The 20,657-nt window shown below is 53.5% G+C and overlaps 1 protein-coding gene across 4 annotated transcripts in view; it reads left to right on the top strand.

The window, feature by feature from the left end:
- LOC142908099 (monocarboxylate transporter 14-like) overlaps nt 1–13,951 on the top strand; it is a 38,909-nt gene extending 24,958 nt beyond the window's left edge. The window contains exons 5-6 of one of the 4 annotated variants that reach the window (XR_012931596.1): nt 6,957–7,337; nt 7,393–13,951. Coding sequence is in view for 1 of the 4 variants with exons in the window: in XM_076058308.1 (XP_075914423.1) it covers nt 6,957–7,231 (275 nt within the window). In the remaining 3 variants the exon portion in view is untranslated. Of the gene's footprint in view, nt 1–6,956 lie in introns of all 4 variants that reach the window. The other 3 variants (XR_012931598.1, XR_012931597.1, XM_076058308.1) reach the window with 3 other exon arrangements.
- The last annotated feature ends 6,706 nt before the right edge of the window (nt 13,952–20,657 follow it).

Raw genomic sequence — 20,657 nt, 5'->3', positions numbered from 1 at the left:
CCTACACCGTGTCTCCTGTACCACACCGTGTCTCCCGTACCACGCCGTGTCTCCTGTACCACACCGTGTCTCCTACACCGTGTCTCCTGTACCACACCGTGTCTCCCGTACCACACCGTGTCTCCTGTACCACGCCGTGTCTCCTGTACCACACCGTGTCTCCTACACCGTGTCTCCCGTACCACGCCGTGTCTCCCGTACCACACCGTGTCTCCCGTACCACACCGTGTCTCCTGTACCACACCGTGTCTCCCGTACCACACCGTGTCTCCTGTACCACACCGTGTCTCCTGTACCACACCGTGTCTCCTGTACCACACCGTGTCTCCTGTACCACACCGTGTCTCCTACACCGTGTCTCCTGTACCACGCCGTGTCTCCTGTACCACACCGTGTCTCCTACACCGTGTCTCCCGTACCACGCCGTGTCTCCCGTACCACACCGTGTCTCCCGTACCACACCGTGTCTCCTGTACCACACCGTGTCTCCTGTACCACACCGTGTCTCCGACAACGTGTCTCCTGTAACACACCGTGTCTCCCGTACCACACCGTGTCTCCTACAACGTGTCTCCTGTACCACACTGTGTCTCCTGTACCACGCCGTGTCTCCTGTACCACGCCGTGTCTTCTGTACCACGCCGTGTCTCCTGTACCACACCGTGTCTCCTACACCGTGTCTCCTGTACCACGCCGTGTCTCCTGTACCACACTGTGTCTCCTGTACCACGCCGTGTCTCCTGTACCACACCGTGTCTCCTGTACCACACCGTGTCTCCCGTACCACACCGTGTCTCCTGTACCACGCCGTGTCTCCTACACCGTGTCTCCTGTACCACACCGTGTCTCCTGTACCACGCCGTGTCTCCTACACCGTGTCTCCTGTACCACACCGTGTCTCCTACACCGTGTCTCCTGTACCACACCGTGTCTCCTGTACCACACCGTGTCTCCTGTACCACGCCGTGTCTCCTGTACCACGCCGTGTCTCCTACACCGTGTCTCCTGTACCACACCGTGTCTCCTACACCGTGTCTCCTGTACCACACCGTGTCTCCTGTACCACACCATGTCTCCCGTACCACACCGTGTCTCCTGTACCACGCCGTGTCTCCTACACCGTGTCTCCTGTACCTCGCCATGTCTCCTGTACCACACCGTGTCTCCTGTACCACACCGTGTCTCCTACACCGTGTCTCCTGTACCACACCGTGTCTCCCGTACCACACCGTGTCTCCTGTACCACGCCGTGTCTCCTGTACCACACCGTGTCTCCTGTACCACACCGTGTCTCCTACACCGTGTCTCCCGTACCACGCCGTGTCTCCTGTACCACACCGTGTCTCCTGTACCACACCGTGTCTCCTGTACCACACCGTGTCTCCTACAACGTGTCTCCTGTACCACACCGTGTCTCCTGTACCACACCGTGTCTCCTGTACCACGCCGTGTCTCCTACACCGTGTCTCCTGTACCACACCGTGTCTCCTACACCGTGTCTCCTGTACCACACCGTGTCTCCTGTACCACGCCGTGTCTCCTACACCGTGTCTCCTGTACCACGCCATGTCTCCTGTACCACACCGTGTCTCCTGTACCACACCGTGTCTCCTACACCGTGTCTCCTGTACCACACCGTGTCTCCCGTACCACACCGTGTCTCCTGTACCACGCCGTGTCTCCTGTACCACACCGTGTCTCCTACACCGTGTCTCCCGTACCACGCCGTGTCTCCTGTACCACACCGTGTCTCCTGTACCACACCGTGTCTCCTGTACCACACCGTGTCTCCCGTACCACACCGTGTCTCCCGTACCACACCGTGTCTCCTGTACCACACCGTGTCTCCTGTACCACACCGTGTCTCCTACAACGTGTCTCCTGTACCACACCGTGTCTCCCGTACCACACCGTGTCTCCTACAACGTGTCTCCTGTACCACACCGTGTCTCCTGTACCACACTGTGTCTCCTGTACCACGCCGTGTCTCCTGTACCACGCCGTGTCTCCTGTACCACGCCGTGTCTCCTACACCGTGTCTCCTGTACCACGCCGTGTCTCCTGTACCACACTGTGTCTCCTGTACCACGCCGTGTCTCCTGTACCACACCGTGTCTCCTGTACCACGCCGTGTCTCCTACACCGTGTCTCCTGTACCACACCGTGTCTCCCGTACCACACCGTGTCTCCTGTACCACGCCGTGTCTCCTACACCGTGTCTCCTGTACCATACCGTGTCTCCTGTACCACGCCGTGTCTCCTACACCGTGTCTCCTGTACCACACCGTGTCTCCTGTACCACACCGTGTCTCCTGTACCACGCCGTGTCTCCTGTACCACGCCGTGTCTCCTACACCGTGTCTCCTGTACCACACCGTGTCTCCTGTACCACACCGTGTCTCCTGTACCACACCGTGTCTCCTACACCGTGTCTCCTGTACCACACCGTGTCTCCTGTACCACACCGTGTCTCCTGTACCACACCGTTTCTCCTACACCGTGTCTCCTGTACCACACCGTGTCTCCTGTACCACACCGTGTCTCCTACACCGTGTCTCCCGTACCACACCGTGTCTCCCGTACCACGCCGTGTCTCCTGTACTACGCCGTGTCTCCTGTACCACACCGTGTCTCCTGTACCACACCGTGTCTCCCGTACCACGCCGTGTCTCCTGTACCACACCGTGTCTCCTGTACCACACCGTGTCTCCTACACCGTGTCTCCTGTACCACACCGTGTCTCCTACACCGTGTCTCCTGTACCACGCCATGTCTCCTGTACCACGCCGTGTCTCCTGTACCACACCGCGTCTCCTGTACCACGCCATGTCTCCTGTACCACGCCGTGTCTCCTGTACCACACCGTGTCTCCTGTACCACACCGTGTCTCCTACCCCGTGTCTCCTGTACCACGCCATGTCTCCTACCCCGTGTCTCCTGTACGACGCCGTGTCTCCTGTACCACACCGTGTCTCCTGTACCACACCGTGTCTCCTGTACCACACCGTGTCTCCTACACGTGTCTCCTGTACCACACCGTGTCTCCCGTACCACACCGTGTCTCCTACACCGTGTCTCCTGTACCACACCGTGTCTCCTACACCATGTCTCCTGTACCACACCGTGTCTCCCGTACCACGCCGTGTCTCCTGTACCACACCGTGTCTCCTGTACCACACCGTGTCTCCTACACCGTGTCTCCTGTACCACACCGTGTCTCCCGTACCACGCCGTGTCTCCTACACCGTGTCTCCTGTACCACGCCATGTCTCCTGTACCACACCGTGTCTCCTGTACCACACCGTGTCTCCTACACCATGTCTCCTGTACCACACCGTGTCTCCCGTACCACACCGTGTCTCCTATACCGTGTCTCCTATACCACACCGTGTCTCCTACACCGTGTCTCCTGTACCACACCGTGTCTCCTGTACCACGCCGTGTCTCCTGTACCACACCGTGTCTCCTGTACCACACCGTGTCTCCTACACCGTGTCTCCTGTACCACGCCGTGTCTCCTGTACCACACCGTGTCTCCTGTACCACACCGTGTCTCCTACACCGTGTCTCCCGTACCACACCGTGTCTCCTGTACCACGCCGTGTCTCCTACACCGTGTCTCCTGTACCACACCGTGTCTCCTGTACCATGCCGAGTCTCCTACACCGTGTCTCCTGTACCACACCGTGTCTCCTACACCGTGTCTCCTGTACCACACCGTGTCTCCTGTACCACACCGTGTCTCCTGTACCACACCGTGTCTCCTGTACCACGCCGTGTCTCCTGTACCACGCCGTGTCTCCTGTACCACACCGTGTCTCCTGTACCACGCCGTGTCTCCTACACCGTGTCTCCTGTACCACACCGTGTCTCCTACACCGTGTCTCCTGTACCACACCGTGTCTCCTGTACCACACCGTGTCTCCTGTACCACACCGTGTCTCCTGTACCACACCGTGTCTCCTACACCGTGTCTCCTGTACCACACCGTGTCTCCTGTACCACACCGTGTCTCCTGTACCACACCGTGTCTCCTGTACCACACCGTGTCTCCTACACCGTGTCTCCTGTACCACACCGTGTCTCCTGTACCACGCCGTGTCTCCTGTACCACGCCGTGTCTCCTGTACCACACCGTGTCTCCCGTACCACGCCGTGTCTCCCGTACCACACCGTGTCTCCTGTACCACACCGTGTCTCCTACACCGTGTCTCCCGTACCACACCGTGTCTCCTGTACCACACCGTGTCTCCTACACCGTGTCTCCTGTACCACAGCGTGTCTCCTGTACCACGCCGTGTCTCCTGTACCACACCGTGTCTCCTCTACCACGCCGTGTCTCCTACACCGTGTCTCCCGTACCACGCCGTGTCTCCTGTACCACGCCGTGTCTCCTGTACCACACCGTGTCTCCCGTACCACACCGTGTCTCCTACACCGTGTCTCCTACACCGTGTCTCCTGTACCACACCGTGTCTCCTGTACCACGCCGTGTCTCCTGTACCACACCGTGTCTCCTGTACCACACCGTGTCTCCCGTACCACGCCGTGTCTCCTGTACCACACCGTGTCTCCTACACCGTGTCTCCTGTACCACACCGTGTCTTCTACACCGTGTCTCCTGTACCATGCCGTGTCTCCTGTACCACACCGTGTCTCCTACACCGTGTCTCCTGTACCACGCCGTGTCTCCTGTACCACACCGTGTCTCCCGTACCACACCGTGTCTCCCGTACCACGCCGTGTCTCCCGTACCACGCCGTGTCTCCCGTACCACACCGTGTCTCCCGTACCACGCCGTGTCTCCCGTACCACGCCGTGTCTCCCGTACCACGCCATGTCTCCCGTACCACGCCGTGTCTCCTGTACCACACCGTGTCTCCTACACCATGTCTCCTACACCGTGTCTCCTGTACCACGCTGTGTCTCCTACACCGTGTCTCCTGTACCACACCGTGTCTCCTGTACCACGCCGTGTCTCCTGTACCACACCGTGTCTCCTGTACCGTGTCTCCTGTACCACACCGTGTCTCCTGTACCACACCGTGTCTCCTGTACCGTGTCTCCTGTACCACACCGTGTCTCCTACACCGTGTCTCCTACACCATGTCTCCTGTACCACGCCGTGTCTCCTGTACCACGCCGTGTCTCCTACACCGTGTCTCCTGTACCACGCCATGTCTCCTGTACCACACCGTGTCTCCTGTACCACACCGTGTCTCCTGTACCACGCCGTGTCTCCTACACCGTGTCTCCTGTACCACGCCGTGTCTCCTGTACCACACCGTGTCTCCTGTACCACACCGTGTCTCCTGTACCACGCCGTGTCTCCTGTACCACGCCGTGTCTCCTGTACCACACCGTGTCTCCTGTCCCGTGTCTCCTGTACCACACCGTGTCTCCTAACCCGTGTCTCCTACACCGTGTCTCCTACACCGTGTCTCCTACACCGTGTCTCCTGTACCACACCGTGTCTCGTACACCGTGTCTCCTACACCATGTCTCCTGTACCGTGTCTCCTGTACCACGCCGTGTCTCCTACACCGTGTCTCCTGTACCACGCCGTGTCTCCTGTACCACGCCGTGTCTGCTGTACCACACCGTGTCTCCTGTACCACGCCGTGTCTCCTACACCGTGTCTCCTACACCGTGTCTCCTGTACCACGCCGTGTCTCCTACACCGTGTCTCCTACACCGTGTCTCCTGTACCACACCGTGTCTCCTGTACCACGCCGTGTCTCCTGTACCACGCCATGTCTCCTACGCCGTGTCTCCTCTACCACGCCGTGTCTCCTACACTGTGTCTCCTGTACCACACCGTGTCTCGTACACCATGTCTCCTACACCGTGTCTCCTGTACCGTGTCTCCTGTACCACGCCGTGTCTCCTACACCGTGTCTCCTGTACCACGCCGTGTCTCCTGTACCACACCGTGTCTCCTCTACCACGCCGTGTCTCCTACACCGTGTCTCCTGTACCACGCCGTGTCTCCTGTACCACACCGTGTCTCCTCTACCACGCTGTGTCTCCTACACTGTGTCTCCTGTACCACACCGTGTCTCCTGTACCACACCGTGTCTCCTGTACCACGCCGTGTCTCCTGTACCACACCGTGTCTCCTACACCGTGTCTCCTGTACCACACCGTGTCTCCTGTACCACACCGTGTCTCCTCTACCACGCCGTGTCTCCTACACCGTGTCTCCTGTACCACACCGTGTCTCCTGTACCACACCGTGTCTCCTGTACCACACCGTGTCTCCTGTACCACGCCGTGTCTCCTACACCGTGTCTCCTGTACCACACCGTGTCTCCTACACTGTGTCTCTTGTACCGTGTCTCCTGTACCACGCCGTGTCTCCTGTACCACACCGTATCTCCCGTACCACACCGTGTCTCCTGTACCACGCCGTGTCTCCTACACCGTGTCTCCTGTACCACGCCGTGTCTCCTACACCGTGTCTCTTGTACCACACCGTGTCTCCTGTACCACACCGTGTCTCCTGTACCACACCGTGTCTCCTGTACCACACCGTGTCTCCTGTACCACACCGTGTCTCCTACACCGTGTCTCCTGTACCACGCCGTGTCTCCCGTACCACGCCGTGTCTCCTGTACCACGCCGTGTCTCCTGTACCACACCGTGTCTCCTACACCGTGTCTCCTGTACCACGCCGTGTCTCCTACACCGTGTCTCCTGTACCACATCCTGTCTCCTGTACCGTGTCTCCTGTACCGTGTCTCCTACACCGTGTCTCCCGTACCACACCGTGTCTCCTGTACCACGCCGTGTCTCCTACACCGTGTCTCCTACACCGTGTCTCCTGTACCACGCCGTGTCTCCTACACCGTGTCTCCTACACCGTGTCTCCTACACCGTGTCTCCTACACCGTGTCTCCTGTACCACGCCGTGCCGCCTGTAGGCTGACAGCGAGGCTGTGTGCGGGTGCGTGCAGGCTGGCTGTACGACGCCACGCACAGCTACAGCTACCCCTTCTACGTGTGCGGCCTCCTCTACATGGTCGGCACGGCGCTGCTTCTCACGAGGCCCTGCCTGGAGGCCCCGCCGGGCGCCGCAGGGGAGCTGCCGGATCACCGCCGCCGTCACCGCCACCGTGGCGGTGGTGGCGGTGGTGGCGGTGACGGTGGTGATGGTGGCGGTGGTGGCGGTGGTGGTGATCGCCAGCGACGGGATGCACGCTCATCACGGCGCCCGTCCGTGGCCGTGTGAAGGTCGGATTAGGGGTGTAGGGTTACTGGTAGTGGCTAGTGAAGGAGTTGGTTAGTGGCTAGTGAAGGAGTTGGTTAGTGGCTAGTGAAGGAGTTGATAGTGGCTAGTGAAGGAGTTGGTTGGTGGCTAGTGAAAGAGTTGGTTAGTGGCTAGTGAAGGAGTTGAAGGAGTTGGTTAGTGGCTAGTGAAGAAGTTGATAGTGGCTAGTGAAGGAGTTGATAGTGGCTAGTGAAGGAGTTGATAGTGGCTAGGGAAGGAGTTGAAGGAGTTGGTTAGTGGCTAGTGAAGGAGTTGATAGTGGCTAGTGAAGGAGTTGGTTAGTGGCTAGTGAAGGAGTTGGTTAGTGGCTAGTGAAGGAGTTGGTTAGTGGCTAGTGAAGGAGTTGATAGTGGCTAGTGAAGGAGTTGGTTAGTGGCTAGTGAAGGAGTTGGTTAGTGGCTAGTGAAGGAGTTGGTTAGTGGCTAGTGAAGGAGTTGATAGTGGCTAGTGAAGGAGTTGGTTAGTGGCTAGTGAAGGAGTTGGTTAGTGGCTAGTGAAGGAGTTGGTTAGTGGCTAGTGAAGGAGTTGGTTAGTGGCTAGTGAAGGAGTTGGTTAGTGGCTAGTGAAGGAGTTGGTTAGTGGCTAGTGAAGGAGTTGATAGTGGCTAGTGAAGGAGTTCATAGTGGCTAGTGAAGGAGTTGATAGTGGCTAGTGAAGGAGTTGATAGTGGCTAGTGAAGGAGTTGGTAGTGGCTAGTGAAGGAGTTGGTTAGTGGCTAGTGAAGGAGTTGATAGTGGCTAGTGAAGGAGTTGGTTAGTGGCTAGTGAAGGAGTTGGTTAGTGGCTAGTGAAGGAGTTGGTTAGTGGCTAGTGAAGGAGTTGATAGTGGCTAGTGAAGGAGTTGATAGTGGCTAGTGAAGGAGTTCGTAGTGGCTAGTGAAGGAGTTGGTTAGTGGCTAGTGAAGGAGTTGGTTAGTGGCTAGTGAAGGAGTTGGTTAGTGGCTAGTGAAGGAGTTGGTTAGTGGCTAGTGAAGGAGTTGAAGTGGCTAGTGAAAGAGTTCATAGTGGCTAGTGAAGGAGTTGATAGTGGCTAGTGAAGGAGTTGATAGTGGCTAGTGAAGGAGTTGGTAGTGGCTAGTGAAGGAGTTGGTTAGTGGCTAGTGAAGGAGTTGATAGTGGCTAGTGAAGGAGTTGGTTAGTGGCTAGTGAAGGAGTTGGTTAGTGGCTAGTGAAGGAGTTGGTTAGTGGCTAGTGAAGGAGTTGGTTAGTGGCTAGTGAAGGAGTTGATAGTGGCTAGTGAAGGAGTTCATAGTGGCTAGTGAAGGAGTTGATAGTGGCTAGTGAAGGAGTTGATAGTGGCTAGTGAAGGAGTTGGTAGTGGCTAGTGAAGGACATGGTTAGTGGCTAGTGAAGGAGTTGATAGTGGCTAGTGAAGGAGTTGGTTAGTGGCTAGTGAAGGAGTTGATAGTGGCTAGTGAAGGAGTTGGTTGGTGGCTAGTGAAAGAGTTGGTTAGTGGCTAGTGAAGGAGTTGAAGGAGTTGGTTAGTGGCTAGTGAAGAAGTTGATAGTGGCTAGTGAAGGAGTTGATAGTGGCTAGTGAAGGAGTTGATATTGGCTAGGGAAGGAGTTGAAGGAGTTGGTTAGTGGCTAGTGAAGGAGTTGATAGTGGCTAGTGAAGGAGTTGGTTAGTGGCTAGTGAAGGAGTTGGTTAGTGGCTAGTGAAGGAGTTGATAGTGGCTAGTGAAGGAGTTGGTTAGTGGCTAGTGAAGGAGTTGGTTAGTGGCTAGTGAAGGAGTTGGTTAGTGGCTAGTGAAGGAGTTGATAGTGGCTAGTGAAGGAGTTGGTTAGTGGCTAGTGAAGGAGTTGGTTAGTGGCTAGTGAAGGAGTTGGTTAGTGGCTAGTGAAGGAGTTGGTTAGTGGCTAGTGAAGGAGTTGGTTAGTGGCTAGTGAAGGAGTTGGTTAGTGGCTAGTGAAGGAGTTGATAGTGGCTAGTGAAGGAGTTCATAGTGGCTAGTGAAGGAGTTGATAGTGGCTAGTGAAGGAGTTGATAGTGGCTAGTGAAGGAGTTGGTAGTGGCTAGTGAAGGAGTTGGTTAGTGGCTAGTGAAGGAGTTGATAGTGGCTAGTGAAGGAGTTGGTTAGTGGCTAGTGAAGGAGTTGGTTAGTGGCTAGTGAAGGAGTTGGTTAGTGGCTAGTGAAGGAGTTGATAGTGGCTAGTGAAGGAGTTGATAGTGGCTAGTGAAGGAGTTCGTAGTGGCTAGTGAAGGAGTTGGTTAGTGGCTAGTGAAGGAGTTGGTTAGTGGCTAGTGAAGGAGTTGGTTAGTGGCTAGTGAAGGAGTTGGTTAGTGGCTAGTGAAGGAGTTGAAGTGGCTAGTGAAAGAGTTCATAGTGGCTAGTGAAGGAGTTGATAGTGGCTAGTGAAGGAGTTGATAGTGGCTAGTGAAGGAGTTGGTAGTGGCTAGTGAAGGAGTTGGTTAGTGGCTAGTGAAGGAGTTGATAGTGGCTAGTGAAGGAGTTGGTTAGTGGCTAGTGAAGGAGTTGGTTAGTGGCTAGTGAAGGAGTTGGTTAGTGGCTAGTGAAGGAGTTGGTTAGTGGCTAGTGAAGGAGTTGATAGTGGCTAGTGAAGGAGTTCATAGTGGCTAGTGAAGGAGTTGATAGTGGCTAGTGAAGGAGTTGATAGTGGCTAGTGAAGGAGTTGGTAGTGGCTGGTGAAGGACATGGTTAGTGGCTAGTGAAGGAGTTGATAGTGGCTAGTGAAGGAGTTGGTTAGTGGCTAGTGAAGGAGTTGGTTAGTGGCTAGTGAAGGAGTTGGTTAGTGGCTAGTGAAGGAGTTGATAGTGGCTAGTGAAGGAGTTGATAGTGGCTAGTAAAGGAGTTCGTAGTGGCTAGTGAAGGAGTTGGTTAGTGGCTAGTGAAGGAGTTGGTTAGTGGCTAGTGAAGGAGTTGGTTAGTGGCTAGTGAAGGAGTTGGTTAGTGGCTAGTGAAGAAGTTGGTTAGTGGCTAGTGAAGGAGTTGGTTAGTGGCTAGTGAAGGAGTTGGTTAGTGGCTAGTGAAGAAGTTGGTTAGTGGCTAGTGAAGGAGTTGGTTAGTGGCTAGTGAAGGAGTTGGTTAGTGGCTAGTGAAGGAGTTGGTTAGTGGCTAGTGAAGGAGTTGGTTAGTGGCTAGTGAAGGAGTTGATAGTGGCTAGTGAAGGAGTTGATAGTGGCTAGTGAAGGAGTTGATAGTGGCTAGTGAAGGAGTTCATAGTGGCTAGTGAAGGAGTTGATAGTGGCTAGTGAAGGAGTTGGTTAGTGGCTAGTGAAGGAGTTGGTTAGTGGCTAGTGAAGGAGTTGATAGTGGCTAGTGAAGGAGTTGATAGTGGCTAGTGAAGGAGTTCATAGTGGCTAGTGAAGGAGTTCATAGTGGCTAGTGAAGGAGTTGATAGTGGCTAGTGAAGGAGTTGGTTAGTGGCTAGTGAAGGAGTTGGTTAGTGGCTAGTGAAGGAGTTGATAGTGGCTAGTGAAGGAGTTGATAGTGGCTAGTGAAGGAGTTGATAGTGGCTAGTGAAGGAGTTGATAGTGGCTAGTGAAGGAGTTGATAGTGGCTAGTGAAGGAGTTGAAGGAGTTGGTTAGTGGCTAGTGAAGGAGTTGATAGTGGCTAGTGAAGTAGTTGAAGGAGTTGGTTAGTGGCTAGTGAAGGAGTTGGTTAGTGGCTAGTGAAGGAGTTGGTTAGTGGCTAGTGAAGAAGTTGATAGTGGCTAGTGAAGGAGTTGATAGTGGCTAGTGAAGGAGTTGGTTAGTGGCTAGTGAAGGAGTTGGTTAGTGGCTAGTGAAGGAGTTGGTTAGTGGCTAGTGAAGGAGTTGGTTAGTGGCTAGTGAAGGAGTTGATAGTGGCTAGTGAAGGAGTTGATAGTGGCTAGTGAAGGAGTTGATAGTGGCTAGTGAAGGAGTTCATAGTGGCTAGTGAAGGAGTTGATAGTGGCTAGTGAAGGAGTTGGTTAGTGGCTAGTGAAGAAGTTGGTTAGTGGCTAGTGAAGGAGTTGAAGGAGTTGGTTAGTGGCTAGTGAAGAAGTTGATAGTGGCTAGTGAAGGAGTTGATAGTGGCTAGTGAAGAAGTTGGTTAGTGGCTAGTGAAGGAGTTGGTTAGTGACTAGTGAAGGAGTTGGTTAGTGGCTAGTGAAGTAGTTGGTTAGTGGCTAGTGAAAGAGATGGTTAGTGGCTAGTGAAGGAGTTGATAGAGGCTAGTGAAGGAGTTGATAGTGGCTAGTGAAGGAGTTGATAGTGGCTAGGGAAGGAGTTGAAGGAGTTGGTTAGTGGCTAGTGAAGGAGTTGATAGTGGCTAGTGAAGGAGTTGGTTAGTGGCTAGTGAAGGAGTTGGTTAGTGGCTAGTGAAGGAGTTGAAGGAGTTGGTTAGTGGCTAGTGAAGAAGTTGATAGTGGCTAGTGAAGGAGTTGATAGTGGCTAGTGAAGGAGTTGGTTAGTGGCTAGTGAAGGAGTTGATAGTGGCTAGTGAAGGAGTTGGTTAGTGGCTAGTGAAGGAGTTGGTTAGTGGCTAGTGAAGGAGTTGGTTAGTGGCTAGTGAAGGAGTTGATAGTGGCTAGTGAAGGAGTTGGTTAGTGGCTAGTGAAGGAGTTGGTTAGTGGCTAGTGAAGGAGTTGGTTAGTGGCTAGTGAAGGAGTTGATAGTGGCTAGTGAAGGAGTTCATAGTGGCTAGTGAAGGAGTTGATAGTGGCTAGTGAAGGAGTTGATAGTGGCTAGTGAAGGAGTTGGTAGTGGCTAGTGAAGGAGTTGGTTAGTGGCTAGTGAAGGAGTTGATAGTGGCTAGTGAAGGAGTTGGTTAGTGGCTAGTGAAGGAGTTGGTTAGTGGCTAGTGAAGGAGTTGGTTAGTGGCTAGTGAAGGAGTTGATAGTGGCTAGTGAAGGAGTTGATAGTGGCTAGTGAAGGAGTTCGTAGTGGCTAGTGAAGGAGTTGGTTAGTGGCTAGTGAAGGAGTTGGTTAGTGGCTAGTGAAGGAGTTGGTTAGTGGCTAGTGAAGGAGTTGGTTAGTGGCTAGTGAAGGAGTTGATAGTGGCTAGTGAAAGAGTTCATAGTGGCTAGTGAAGGAGTTGATAGTGGCTAGTGAAGGAGTTGATAGTGGCTAGTGAAGGAGTTGGTAGTGGCTAGTGAAGGAGTTGGTTAGTGGCTAGTGAAGGAGTTGATAGTGGCTAGTGAAGGAGTTGGTTAGTGGCTAGTGAAGGAGTTGGTTAGTGGCTAGTGAAGGAGTTGGTTAGTGGCTAGTGAAGGAGTTGGTTAGTGGCTAGTGAAGGAGTTGATAGTGGCTAGTGAAGGAGTTCATAGTGGCTAGTGAAGGAGTTGATAGTGGCTAGTGAAGGAGTTGATAGTGGCTAGTGAAGGAGTTGGTAGTGGCTAGTGAAGGACTCGGTTAGTGGCTAGTGAAGGAGTTGATAGTGGCTAGTGAAGGAGTTGGTTAGTGGCTAGTGAAGGAGTTGGTTAGTGGCTAGTGAAGGAGTTGGTTAGTGGCTAGTGAAGGAGTTGATAGTGGCTAGTGAAGGAGTTGATAGTGGCTAGTGAAGGAGTTCGTAGTGGCTAGTGAAGGAGTTGGTTAGTGGCTAGTGAAGGAGTTGGTTAGTGGCTAGTGAAGGAGTTGGTTAGTGGCTAGTGAAGGAGTTGATAGTGGCTAGTGAAGGAGTTCATAGTGGCTAGTGAAGGAGTTGATAGTGGCTAGTGAAGGAGTTGATAGTGGCTAGTGAAGGAGTTGGTAGTGGCTAGTGAAGGAGTTGGTTAGTGGCTAGTGAAGGAGTTGATAGTGGCTAGTGAAGGAGTTGGTTAGTGGCTAGTGAAGGAGTTTGTTAGTGGCTAGTGAACGAGTTGGTTAGTGGCTAGTGAAGGAGTTGATAGTGGCTAGTGAAGGAGTTGATAGTGGCTAGTGAAGGAGTTCGTAGTGGCTAGTGAAGGAGTTGGTTAGTGGCTAGTGAAGGAGTTGGTTAGTGGCTAGTGAAGGAGTTGGTTAGTGGCTAGTGAAGGAGTTGGTTAGTGGCTAGTGAAGAAGTTGGTTAGTGGCTAGTGAAGGAGTTGGTTAGTGGCTAGTGAAGGAGTTGGTTAGTGGCTAGTGAAGAAGTTGGTTAGTGGCTAGTGAAGGAGTTGGTTAGTGGCTAGTGAAGGAGTTGGTTAGTGGCTAGTGAAGGAGTTGGTTAGTGGCTAGTGAAGGAGTTGGTTAGTGGCTAGTGAAGGAGTTGATAGTGGCTAGTGAAGGAGTTGATAGTGGCTAGTGAAGGAGTTGATAGTGGCTAGTGAAGGAGTTCATAGTGGCTAGTGAAGGAGTTGATAGTGGCTAGTAAAGGAGTTGGTTAGTGGCTAGTGAAGGAGTTGGTTAGTGGCTAGTGAAGGAGTTGATAGTGGCTAGTGAAGGAGTTGATAGTGGCTAGTGAAGGAGTTGATAGTGGCTAGTGAAGGAGTTGATAGTGGCTAGTGAAGGAGTTCATAGTGGCTAGTGAAGGAGTTGATAGTGGCTAGTGAAGGAGTTGGTTAGTGGCTAGTGAAGGAGTTGGTTAGTGGCTAGTGAAGGAGTTGATAGTGGCTAGTGAAGGAGTTGATAGTGGCTAGTGAAGGAGTTGATAGTGGCTAGTGAAGGAGTTGGTTAGTGGCTAGTGAAGGAGTTGGTTAGTGGCTAGTGAAGGAGTTGGTTAGTGGCTAGTGAAGGAGTTGGTTAGTGGCTAGTGAAGGAGTTGATAGTGGCTAGTGAAGGAGTTGATAGTGGCTAGTGAAGGAGTTGATAGTGGCTAGTGAAGGAGTTCATAGTGGCTAGTGAAGGAGTTGATAGTGGCTAGTGAAGGAGTTGGTTAGTGGCTAGTGAAGTAGTTGGTTAGTGGCTAGTGAAGGAGTTGATAGTGGCTAGTGAAGGAGTTGATAGAGGCTAGTGAAGGAGTTGATAGTGGCTAGGGAAGGAGTTGATAGAGGCTAGTGAAGGAGTTGATAGTGGCTAGTGAAGGAGTTGATAGTGGCTAGGGAAGGAGTTGAAGGAGTTGGTTAGTGGCTAGTGAAGGAGTTGATAGTGGCTAGTGAAGGAGTTGGTTAGTGGCTAGTGAAGGAGTTGGTTAGTGGCTAGTGAAGGAGTTGAAGGAGTTGGTTAGTGGCTAGTGAAGAAGTTGATAGTGGCTAGTGAAGGAGTTGATAGTGGCTAGTGAAGGAGTTGGTTAGTGGCTAGTGAAGGAGTTGATAGTGGCTAGTGAAGGAGTTGGTTAGTGGCTAGTGAAGAAGTTGGTTAGTGGCTAGTGAAGAAGTTGATAGTGGCTAGTGAAGGAGTTGATAGTGGCTAGTGAAGGAGTTGGTTAGTGGCTAGTGAAGGAGTTGGTTAGTGGCTAGTGAAGGAGTTGATAGTGGCTAGTGAAGGAGTTGATAGTGGCTAGGGAAGGAGTTGAAGGAGTTGGTTAGTGGCTAGTGAAGGAGTTGATAGTGGCTAGTGAAGGAGGTGAAGGAGTTGGTTAGTGGCTTGTGAAGGAGTTGGTTAGTGGCTAGTGAAGGAGTTGGTTAGTGGCTAGTGAAGGAGTTGGTTAGTGGCTGGTGAAGAAGTTGATAGTGGCTAGTGAAGGAGTTGATAGTGGCTAGTGAAGAAGTTGGTTAGTGGTTAGTGAAGGAGTTGATAGTGGCTAGTGAAGGAGTTGATAGTAGCTAGTGAAGGAGTTGGTTAGTGGCTAGTGAAGGAGTTGATTAGTGGCTAGTGAAGGAGTTGGTTAGTGGCTAGTGAAGGAGTTGATAGTGGCTAGTGAAGGAGTTAATAGTGGCTAGTGAAGGAGTTGAAGGAGTTGGTTAGTGGCTAGTGAAGGAGTTGATAGTGGCTAGTGAAGTAGTTGAAGGAGTTGGTTAGTGGCTAGTGAAGGAGTTGGTTAGTGGCTAGTGAAGGAGTTGGTTAGTGGCTAGTGAAGGAGTTGATAGTGGCTAGTGAAGGAGTTGATAGTGTCTAGTGAAGGAGTTGGTTAGTGGCTTGTGAAGGAGTTGGTTAGTGGCTAGTGAAGGAGTTGGTTAGTGGCTAGTGAAGGAGTTGGTTAGTGGCTAGTGAAGAAGTTGATAGTGGCTAGTGAAGGAGTTGATAGTGGCTAGTGAAGGAGTTGGTTAGTGGCTAGTGAAGGAGTTGATAGTGGCTAGTGAAGGAGTTGGTTAGTGGCTAGTGAAGGAGTTGGTTAGTGGCTAGTGAAGAAGTTGATAGTGGCTAGTGAAGGAGTTGATAGTGGCTAGTGAAGGAGTTGATAGTAGCTAGTGAAGGAGTTGGTTAGTGGCTAGTGAAGGAGTTTATTAGTGGCTAGTGAAGGAGTTGGTTAGTGGCTAGTGAAGGAGTTGATAGTGGCTAGTGAAGGAGTTGATAGTGGCTAGTGAAGGAGTTGATAGTGGCTAGTGAAGGAGTTGATAGTGGCTAGTGAAGGAGTTGATAGTGGCTAGTGAAGGAGTTGATAGTGGCTAGTGAAGGAGTTGAAGGAGTTGGTTAGTGGCTAGTGAAGGAGTTGATAGTGGCTAGTGAAGTAGTTGAAGGAGTTGGTTAGTGGCTAGTGAAGGAGTTGGTTAGTGGCTAGTGAAGGAGTTGGTTAGTGGCTAGTGAAGAAGTTGATAGTGGCTAGTGAAGGAGTTGATAGTGGCTAGTGAAGGAGTTGGTTAGTGGCTAGTGAAGGAGTTGGTTAGTGGCTAGTGAAGAAGTTGATAGTGGCTAGTGAAGGAGTTGATAGTAGCTAGTGAAGGAGTTGGTTAGTGGCTAGTGAAGGAGTTGGTTAGTGGCTAGTGAAGGAGTTGATAGTGGCTCTTGAAGGAGCTGTGATGAAGGAGACTCCTCCAGATGCACTTCCTACTGAGAGCATGAGCGGTGATAAGGGGGTAAGTGGATGAGTGAATGAGTGGGTGAGTGTGTGGGTGAGTGGGTGTGTGGGTGAGTGAGTGAGTGAATGAGTGTGTGGGTGAGTGTGTGGGTGAGTGGGTTAGTGGGTGGGTGTGTGGGTGTGTGGGTGAGTGTGTGAGTGAGTGGGTGAGTGGGTGAGTGAGTGAGTGGGTGAGGGTGTGAGTGGGTGTGTGAGTGGGTGAGTGGGTGTGATTGGGTGAGTGTGAGTGGGTGAGTGGGTTTGAGTGTGTGTGGGTGTGTGAGTGGGTGAGTGAGTGAGTGGGTGTGAGTGGGTGAGTGGGTGAGTGGGTGAGTGGGTGAGTGGGTGAGTGAGTGAGTGGGTGAGGGTGTGAGTGGGTGTGTGAGTGGGTGTGATTGGGTGAGTGTGAGTGGGTGAGTGGGTTTGAGTGTGTGTGAGTGTGTGAGTGTGTGGGTGAGTGGGTGGGTGTGTGAGTGGGTGAGTGAGTGAGTGGGTGTGAGTGGGTGAGTGGGTGAGTGGGTGGGTGGGCGAGGGTGTGAGTGAGTGTGTGAGTGGGTGGGTGAGTGAGTGTGTGGGTAGGTGAGTGAGTGTGTGGGTAGGTGAGTGGGTGAGTGAGTGAGTGGGTGTGAGTGGGTGTGAGTGGGTGTGAGTGGGTGAGTGAGTGGGTGTGAGTGGGTGTAAGTGTGTCTGTGTGTGTGCGAGTGCACGCATGTTGCATGTTGCATGTGACGACGTGTGACCACGTGACCACGTGCTCACGCGCGTTCTCAGTTGACGTTGGGGGAGCGGTGGCGCTCCGGTTGGGGCGTGACGCGGCGGGCAACCCCGGACCCTCCCCTAGGTCCACTCGGCCTCAAACGGGAGTAGCCGCTGCGAGGGGGAGACAAAGGCGGCCGGGCGGGGGTGGTAGGTGGGCGGGAGGGGGGGATCGAGCGTTGCCCCCTCGCGTGAAGTGTTGGATTATCTCCGGGCATTCCTCCTCGCGTAAGTGGCGATGAATGCACGGCAAGTGACCACCATCACCACCATCACCACCATCATCACCACCACCATCACCACCATCACCACCATCATCACCACCACCATCACCACCATCACCACCACCGCCAGCATCATCATCACCATCACCACCATCATCACCACCACCATCATCACCATCATCACCACCACCATCATCACCATCACCACCACCACGATCCGAACCGCTCCTGGGGCCCCTCTCCCCTAGGTCGACTCGGCCTCGAATGAGCACTTGCTGCAGCGGTGGGCAGTTAAACGTCGCCACCGGGGAGACAAAGGCGGCCGGGGCGTGCGTGGTGCTGGCCACCCACACAGACCCCCCCCTCGTGTGCTACTGTGGCCGCCCTTCACCGGCACCGCAGCAGCTGTCACGTGCTGCTGCTCGCTCCTCGCAGCACGTGACACCCACGGCACGTGGCACCCACGGCACGTGGCACCCACGGCACGTGACACCCACGGCACGTGGCACCCACTGCACGTGGCACCCACTGCACGTGGCACCCACGGCACGTGGCACCCACTGCACGTGGCACCCACTGCACGTGACACCCACTCCACGTGGCACCCACGGCACGTGACACCCACGGCACGTGGCACCCACTGCACGTGACACCCACTCCACGTGGCACCCACGGCACGTGACACCCACGGCACGTGGCACCCACAGCAGACAGCTGTCTGCTCCCACAGGCTGCTCCACAGGCTGCGACGGGGCTTTGGGGACGCTGTCTTTGTGTCGGAGACGGGGTAGCCACTGCCGACGGCGCGGGCGATTGTAACAGCAGCAGCAGCAACAGCAGTAACAGCAGCAGTAGCAGCAACAACAGTAACAGCAGCAGTAGCAGCAACAGGGGTAGCAGCAACAGGGGTAGCAGCAACAGCGGCAGCAGCAACAGCGGTAGCAGCAACAGCGGTAGCAGCAACAGCGGCAGCAACAGCAGCGGTAGCAGCAACAGCAGCAGTAGCAACAACAACAACAGCAGCAACAACAGCAGCAGTAGCAGCAGCAACATCAGCAACAACAGCAGCAGTAACAGCAGCAGTAGCAACAGCAACAACATCAGCAACAACAGTAGCAGCAGCAACAACATCAGCAACAACAACAGCAGTAGCAGCAGCAGCAGCAAGGAGACAGCCTCACTTGTGTGTGTGAGTGCATCCCCCACCCTCCCAACTATTAAATACAAAAACCGCTTGGGACGTGGATGATGACGATGATGATGTCAGTCACGTCTTACAGCCCAACGCGTTTTAATAATAAAACACGAGGACGAGACCCCCACACTCCACCCCATCCGCCCCTACTACTGCTACGACTACTATATATAGAATGTGTAATAATGTATAATTATTGTATATAGCGCTGCGTGTCATTAAAACAAACCACCCGGGACTTGTGCAAACATTCAGCCTGCCGACTCCACTCTCAAATCCATCACCACCACCACCCCGTACGGCACCGCGAGATACTCGGGTTGCGTGTGGGTTGCGTGTGGGTTGCATTGGTTGCGTGCGGGGGGTGCCCTTAGGTTAGACCACACAGCAGCGATCAACGCACATCCCTACTGGCAGCAGGCTCACGCACAGGGACAGCTGCCGCTGGGGGTGCCCCTAGGCCAGACCACACAGCAGCAGTCACCACCACCCGTCGTGATGAGCAGGCTCACGCACAGGGACAGCTGCCGCTGGGGGTGCCCCTAGGCCCGCTGTCCACCCAGCAGTAGTCTAAATGAGTCGACCACAGTGAGGCCTACGATCGGCAGGTCACGTGTGGTGGTGTAAAGTGTGGGTATCCCCCCCACCAATCTAGAGCCCCCACCGAGGCCTCTATTCCCCCAGCAATGGCGGTGAGCGGGGGCACTTGCAGGTGCTGCCCCTCTATAATTTGCACCACTCACCAACCCACCCACTCACTTGCCCACTCAGTCGGCAACTGACTCGCTCAACCACCCATTTACTCACCCACCCACTCACCCATTTACTCACCCACTCACTCGCCAAACAACCCACCCACTCACCTACCCATTTACTTACTCACCCAACCACCCACCCACTCACCCACCCATTTACGCACCCTATCACTCACCCAACCACCCACTCACTCAACCATCCACTCACTTACTGAACCACCCACCCACTCGCCCATCAACTCACTCATCCACCCACTCACCCACTTACCCACCCACTCACCCATTTACTCACCCACTCACCAAACCACCCACTCACCCACCTATTTACTCACCCACTCACTCACCCACCCACTCACCCAACCACCCACTGAACCATCCACTCATTAATCCACACACCCACTCACCCACCCACACTCACTGAACCACTCACCCACTCGCTCACTCATCCACCCACTCACCAACTCGCTCACTCATCCACCCACTCACTCGCTCACTCATCCACCCACCCACTCACTCACCCACTCGCTCACTCATCCACCCACTCACCCACTCACCCACTGGCTCACTCATCCACTCGCTCACCCACTCACTCACCCACCGACCCACTCACTCACCCACTCACTCACTCATCCACTCACCCATTTAGCCACTCGCTGTCCGCTCGGCATCCCAGTCACGTGTCAACAGAGACGACGCGGGTAGCGAGGAGAGTTATGGCCCAGCGGACCTAGGGGATAGCGCTGGGTTCCACTGACACTGATCGCCGGAGTGGGAAACAAAGAGGGTGGCCCACAAGTCAGGACACATAGGGGTTGTTATTATTATACAGGGTGGCCCATAAGTCAGGACACATAGGGGTTGTTATTATTATACAGGGTGGCCCACAAGTCAGGACACATAGGGGTTATTATTATACAGGGTGGCCCATAAGTCAGGACACATAGGGGTTATTATTATACAGGGTGGCCCACAAGTCAGGACACAGGGGTTATTATTATACAGGGTGGCCCACAAGTCAGGACACAGAGGTTGTTATTGTACAGGGTGGCCCATAAGTCAGGACACATAGGGGTTGTTATTATTATACAGGGTGGCCCATAAGTCAGGACACATAGGGGTTATTATTATACAGGGTGGCCCACAAGTCAGGACACATAGGGGTTGTTGTTGTACAGGGTGGCCCACAAGTCAGGACACATAGGGGTTGTTATTATACAGGGTGGCCCACAAGTCAGGACACGGGTTGTTATTATTGTACAGGGTGGCCCACAAGTTAGGACACATAGGGGTTGTTATTATACAGGGTGGCCCACAAGTTAGGACACATAGGGGTTGTTGTTGTACAGGGTGGCCCACAAGTCAGGACACATAGGGGTTGTTGTTATTATACAGGGTGGCCCATAAGTCAGGACACATAGGGGTTGTTGTTATTATACAGGGTGGCCCATAAGTCAGGACACATAGGGGTTGTTGTTAGTATACAGGGTGGCCCATAAGTCAGGACATAGGGGTTGTTGTTATTATACAGGGTAGCCCATAAGTTAGGACACATAAGGGTTGTTATTATACAGAGTGGCCCACAAGTCAGGACACATAGGGGTTGTTGTTATTATACAGAGTGGCCCACAAGGTAGGACACATAGGGGTTGTTATTATACAGAGTGGCCCACAAGGTAGGACACATAGGGGTTGTTGTTATTG

The sequence above is a fragment of the Petromyzon marinus genome (genome assembly GCF_048934315.1).
Source record: "Petromyzon marinus isolate PM22_M1 ecotype Great Lakes invasive population chromosome 70 unlocalized genomic scaffold, UKy_Petmar_22M1.pri1.0 chr70_unloc.2, whole genome shotgun sequence".
NCBI lineage: Eukaryota > Metazoa > Chordata > Hyperoartia > Petromyzontiformes > Petromyzontidae > Petromyzon > Petromyzon marinus.
Note: the sequence above shows the minus strand (reverse complement) of the source record. Positions and strands in the feature narration are given on the sequence as shown.